At 34.2% G+C, this 6,578-nt stretch overlaps 1 protein-coding gene across 1 annotated transcript in view; it reads left to right on the forward strand.

Annotated features, from left to right (window-relative positions):
- Positions 1-3,835: 3,835 nt before the first annotated feature.
- ctsbb (cathepsin Bb) overlaps positions 3,836-6,578 on the forward strand; it is an 8,448-nt gene continuing 5,705 nt past the window's right edge. Inside the window, exons 1-4 of the mRNA XM_016450880.1 lie at positions 3,836-3,891; positions 5,100-5,217; positions 5,331-5,416; positions 6,425-6,539. Coding sequence (XP_016306366.1) covers positions 3,884-3,891; positions 5,100-5,217; positions 5,331-5,416; positions 6,425-6,539 — 327 coding nt within the window. The 5' untranslated portion in view covers positions 3,836-3,883. The remainder of the gene's footprint in view (positions 3,892-5,099; positions 5,218-5,330; positions 5,417-6,424; positions 6,540-6,578) is intronic.

Consider the following 6,578-nt stretch of genomic DNA (forward strand, 5'->3'; position numbering starts at 1 on the left):
TTATATATAGAATTAGTGTTTATGTATATTGTTTTTCTTTTGTTTTTGTGGTGAAATATGATCTGATTGTTCAGTTGTGCGTCTTTGATGGATGTTTATGTAGCTACGTTTGAGACTCTCAAATGTTAATTAATCCTAACTTAAAATAAGAAGTTATTTTCTATGACGCTGACGTTTTTCTGTTGATTTTCTGTTTTGTTCCATCAAATCACCCTAAATGTTAAGCACACGTGCAGAAAAAGTTTTCATCCCAATATAAAAATCACAGTCTGTCATTTGGACAGAGATTTGTTTGGTTCCTTTAAAAGCTCTCAATTATGTGCAGACTTTCAAGCGGTTGCAGTCTGGTGATTTAAAACCATTCGTCACATGTTAGTTTAGTTTGCTGATATGTGCGAAGCCTAATTTTTTTTTTTATTATTAATGTTTTTGCATTGTAATTTATCATAAATATATAAAAAATTTAATATCAAATATATAAAAAAAAAGTGAAATTATGAAAATAATGTAATTTTTGCACAAACTTTGAATCATCCAAATAATACTATTGAATTTTTTCTTTTGATTATGGGGTGTAAAATGTCCCGGACATGTTCTTGACCGGTTGAGATTCACTCGTGTGGTTTTGAGGTTTGTCGCACATCGTATGGCTTCAGATTGTATGTTTTCAGAACATATGTGTGCAAACATCAAAGGAGTTTATCTTCGGTCAGGTCTCATCTCAACACTGTGAAACGCTGGATTACAGTCTGGTTTGCACATAAATTGGTCCATTTTCATTGGGTCAGTTTGAATATTTAGTCACTGCGGAGTAAAAACCAAATATCTGGCGTTTGAACTACAGCAGACGACTGTAAAGTGTCCTTAATATTCAGCTTTTATGTGGAAAAGCTAGCAAGAACTTTTTACATATCAAAGTTCGTTTTAATTAGCATTGCTATGTAATGTGGGAGCTTGATTTGTAAATACATTTAGAGATAATAAATATATTAAAATTGGATTTCATTGGATTCATTGAATGTTGATGTGTATTGTAGCATTTAGGAATTTAGCAACACCCTGGCAACCACTCAGATTACCTTAGCAACACTCTAGCAATCACTTGGAACACTGTAACACAGCAACATCCTAGCAACACCCCAGCAACTATAAAACTATAGAAACCACATAGCAACACCTTGCCAACTACACAGATTATTTTAGCAATCACCTGGAGAACCGTAGCATCCACCTAACAACATCCTAGCAACACTCTAGCAACTATAACACCTTGGCAAACACCCTGGCAACCATCCAGATTACCTTAGCAACGCTCTAGCAATCACCTGGAACACTGCAACAGCACAGCAACGCTCCAGCAGCTATTAACAAGTTAGCAAACCCTTAGCAACTCCCAGGCTACCACTCAGATTACCATAGCAACATAAAGCAATAACCTGTAACACTGTAACAACATAGCAACATCCAAACAAGGCTCCAGCAACCATAACACCATAGCAACCACTTAGCAACACCATGACAACCACCCAGATTACCTTAGAAACACTCTTACAATCCCCTGGAACACTGTAACAGCACAGCAACATCGAAGCAACGCTCCAGCAACTATAACACCATAGCGACCACTTAGCAACACCATGGCAACCATCCAGATTGCCTTAGAAACGCTCTAGCAATCACCTGGAACATTGTAACAACAGTCAACAACTTACTAGCAACGCTCCAGCAACTATAACAACATAGCAACCACTTAGCAACACCATGGAAACCATCCAGATTGCCTTAGAAACACTCTAGCAATCACCTGGAACATTGTAACAACACAGCAACATCCTAGCAATGCTCCAGCAACTATAACAACATAGCGACCACTTAGCAACACCCTGGCAACCATCCAGATTGCCTTTGAAACATTACAGCAATTACCTGGAGCATTGTAACAACAGTCAACAACTTACTAGCAATGCTCCAGCAACTATAACAACATAGCGACCACTTAGCAACACCCTGGCAACCATCCAGATTGCCTTTGAAACATTACAGCAATTACCTGGAGCATTGTAACAACAGTCAACAACTTACTAGCAATGCTCCAGCAACTATAACAACATAGCGACCACTTAGCAACACCCTGGCAACCATCCAGATTGCCTTTGAAACATTACAGCAATTACCTGGAGCATTGTAACAACAGTCAACAACTTACTAGCAATGCTCCAGCAACTATAACAACATAGCGACCACTTAGCAACACCCTGGCAACCATCCAGATTTCCATAGAAACATTATAGCAGTCACCTGGAACACTGTAACAACACGGCAACATCCTAGCAACGCTCCAGCAACTATAACAACATAGCGACCACTTAGCAACACCCTGGCAACCATCCAGATTGCCTTAGAAACATTATAGCAATCACCTGGAACATTGTAACAACAGTCAACAACTTACTAGCAACGCTCCAGCAACTATAACAACATAGCGACCACTTAGCAACACCCTGGCAACCATCCAGATTGCCTTAGAAACATTATAGCAATCACCTGGAACATTGTAACAACAGTCAACAACTTACTAGCAACGCTCCAGCAACTATAACAACATAGCGACCACTTAGCAACACCTTGGCAACCATCCAGATTGCCTTAGAAACATTATAGCAATCACCTGGAACATTGTAACAACAGTCAACAACTTACTAGCAATGCTCCGGCAACTATAACAACATAGCGACCACTTAGCAACACCATGGCAACCATGCAGATTGCCTCAGAAACACTCTAGCAATCACCTGGAACATTGTAACAACAGTCAACAACTTACTAGCAACTATGACAACATAGCGGCCACTTAGCAACACCCTGGCAACCATCCAGATTGCCTTAGAAACATTACAGCAATTACCTGGAACATTGTAACCACAGTCAACAACTTACTAGCAATGCTCCAGCAACTATTAACAACATAGCAACCAACAGTGTTGGGAAGGTTACTTTGGAAATGTAATAGGTTACAGATTACAAGTTACCCTATTTAAAATGTAATCTGTATGTGGATGTGTGTAAAAATTCAAATGTAATCCCCTTTGTAATCGTTAACATTTTCATAAGTAACTGTAATTTAATTACACATTTTTTCTTAGTAACTGTAACTGATTACAGTTACATTTATTTTGTAATTAAATTACGTAACGCCGTTACATGTAACTAGTTACTCCCAAACACTGGCGACCAATTAGCAACACCCTGGCAAACATCCATATTGCCTTAGAAACATAGCAGTCACCTGGAACATTGTAACAACAGTCAACAACTTACTAGCAATGCTCCAGTAACTATAACAACATAGCGACCACTTAGCAACACCCTGGCAATCATTCAGATTGCCTTAGAAACATTATAGCAATCTCCGGAAACACTGTAACAACGCAGCAACGCTCCAGCAACTATAACACCATAGCGACCACTTAGCAACACCATGACAACCATCCAGATTATCTTAGAAACACTAACACATAGCAACATCCTAGTAACGCTCCAGCAACTGTAACACTAGTGAAACCACATAGCAACACCCTGGCAACCACCCAGAGCACTCCAGCAGCATGAAGATGGTGTATTTTGTATAAATGTGAGATTTTTGTCTTTGATGCTCTGATGAAAGTAAACACAGTTCTAAATCAAAGGTCAGATGTTTGTCTCGTGTTCATATCTGCAGACATAAACACTTTCTCCGTGTCAGACCTTTGTCTTGTGATGTTGTAAATGCCACCTGACAGTCCGTCACATGATGTTTTATTGCATGAGGGTGTTTTAACGCAGCAAATTTCACATTTTGTCACTTTGTGACTCTTCAGTTTCAAAGATAGAGGAACAGAATCTAATGCTCAGGTAAAGTTTGCTTTTGCAATGTAAAAACAGGATATCAGTGTTTAAAAAATGAATTTGAAATAATGTGGCATGAGATGTTTCCAATTTATTTTAATTTTATCAGAAACATTTTTACATTGACAGTTGTGTAGCATAATCCTTTACAAATGTTTTATAGACTTAGAAACATGGTTAATCAAATGTTTCTAATAATAATCTATATTTCTATTGAATATTTTATTTAGATTTGATCTTTTTCTAATACATTTTATATTTTTTAATATTTACAGTCTTAAATGTTATTAGTCTTTATTTGTCTTTTTTATACCAATGAATGTTAAAAACAGTTAATCAAATATTTCCGTGACATTGCAATAGGTTTTAATAATAAAAAATAAAAAAATAAAAAATGGTTTCAATTTTGCATTTTATTTATTTTTTATTTTATCTCATTTAAATATATTTTATATTTTAATGAATAATAGTCTTAATTTTTATTAGACTTTATTTGTCTGTTTTTATACCGATGAATATTATTTTTTATTTTATCTCATTTAAATATATTTTATATTTTAATGAATAATAGTCTTCATTTTTATTAGACTTTATTTGTCTGTTTTTATACCGATGAATATTACAAACATGGTTAGTCAAATATTTCAATGACATTGTAACAAGTTTAAAAAAAATCTAAATAAATATTTAATATGCATTTTAATTAGAATTTAGATTGTGTATATAGTTTTCATATGGTATATTTAAATTGTTAGTTTTAATATTTTTAAATGTTAATTATTTAATTAATATTCTTCTTTTTTTATTAGTCCTAATTTGTCGTTTTTATTCACATGAATATTACAAGCATGGTTAATCAAATATAATCAAAATTTTAATAAACAATATGTATTTATGCGATTTTATCAAATTTAAATATATATTTTTTTATTATTAATAGTCTTCATTTTTTATAGTTTCTGTTTTATTCACATGAATATTACAAACATGGCTAAGCAAATATTGCTTAGTTTTAATCAACAAAATTCTAAATAATTTCGATTTTATCTCATTTACTTTTTTATCATTTTAATTAATAGTCTTATTTGTTTCATTATTTGGTTGTTTCATTATTTTTTCTTATTCAGTTAATTTTTTTATGCACATGAATATTAAATCTTAGCTATCAGCCGTAAATCTGAGCCTGTGATGCTAATAATGTACTTTGTTCTCAGGATGTGGCGTCTTTGTTTCCTGTCTGCTCTGCTGTGCATCACCTGCGGCTTCCCGCAGCTCTCCGCTCGGTCACATGACATGATCAACTTCATCAACACGGCCAAGACCACGTGGACAGTGAGAGCTTTACTGTGTTTTACTGTGGTGTTTGGAGGTGATGAGAGAAAACATCTTGACTGTCTCTGATGCACCTGTTCACCGCTCTCTCTTCCTCTTTCGTTTCTTCTCAGGCGGGTGTGAACTTCCAGAACGTGAAGCACGGACATCTGAAGTCTCTCTGTGGAACGATGCTGAAGGGACCGCGACTGCCTGATACGTGAGTGACAATAATCACATGTTATCATATGATATGATATGCTGTAGATGATATACTGCAGGCACCTTCATGTTCTGTTTGGGGTCTGAGAGGCTCAAGCTACAGTAGATCGTCCTCTAAACTGGTTTTAAACAAGATGATGTTTTTGCATTCCTAATTAATTAGAAATGAATTACTAAATGCAATTGATTTGCATGCTAAGATTCTTTGACAGGGAATGCATGAACTGATAAAAATGCATCTGCCAAATGCATAAATGTAAATTTGTATTTGCTTTATTGTATTGTAACAACAAGTGGATTTTACATGATTGATTATAGAATGCACAATCATTTTATTGGAAAATATAAACAGAAATAAGTATCTGAATCTCATCGTCAGGGTTTCTATTCTGAAATACAGTATATTATTAATTAAACAATTAAAAAAAAATCTTATTTTGGTAATGCGAAAAAATAAAGATATATATTAATGTATATTAATTTATGCTGATTTTCACTACACAGACAATAAATAAATAACATTTACATTTAGATTTACATTTTACAATTGGTGATATTGTACAAACAAATTGATTGTACATTTATTGTGTTATTTATGCTGATTTTCACTACAAACAAAGAATAAATAAATAAAATAAATAACATTTATAATTAGAACTATTAATATATTATGGCAATATTGTGCAAATAATTCGATAAATTGTTAAGTAAATAAATAATTGCCATTTACAAATGATCAATAAATCGATTGTACATTTATTGTATTACTTTATGCTGACAAAGTTTTTTGTGGAAAGTGTTTTTGAAAGTGCATGTCGTGTGACAGAATAATGCATGATGAGTCATTTATTGCATTGACAAACACAGAAAACATATAGAAAGTTTTTTTTAAATAATTAAATGAAATAATATTTATTTATTTGTTTGTTTATAGTTAATTAAATAAATTGTAATAAATAAAAAAAATTTAAAAAATGGATAAATTGTGTGTTTTGTCCATCTGTAGGGTGAAACATGCCGCCGACATGAACCTTCCTGTCAGTTTCGACCCGCGGACGGAGTGGCCTTACTGTAAGACCCTCAATCAGATCCGGGATCAGGGCTCCTGCGGCTCCTGCTGGGTAAAAACCACCTCCTGCAGTCATAGCTTGTGTGTGTGT

The sequence above is a fragment of the Sinocyclocheilus anshuiensis genome, unplaced genomic scaffold, assembly GCF_001515605.1.
Source record: "Sinocyclocheilus anshuiensis isolate Anshui unplaced genomic scaffold, SAMN03320099.WGS_v1.1 scaffold595, whole genome shotgun sequence".
Classification (NCBI taxonomy): domain Eukaryota; kingdom Metazoa; phylum Chordata; class Actinopteri; order Cypriniformes; family Cyprinidae; genus Sinocyclocheilus; species Sinocyclocheilus anshuiensis.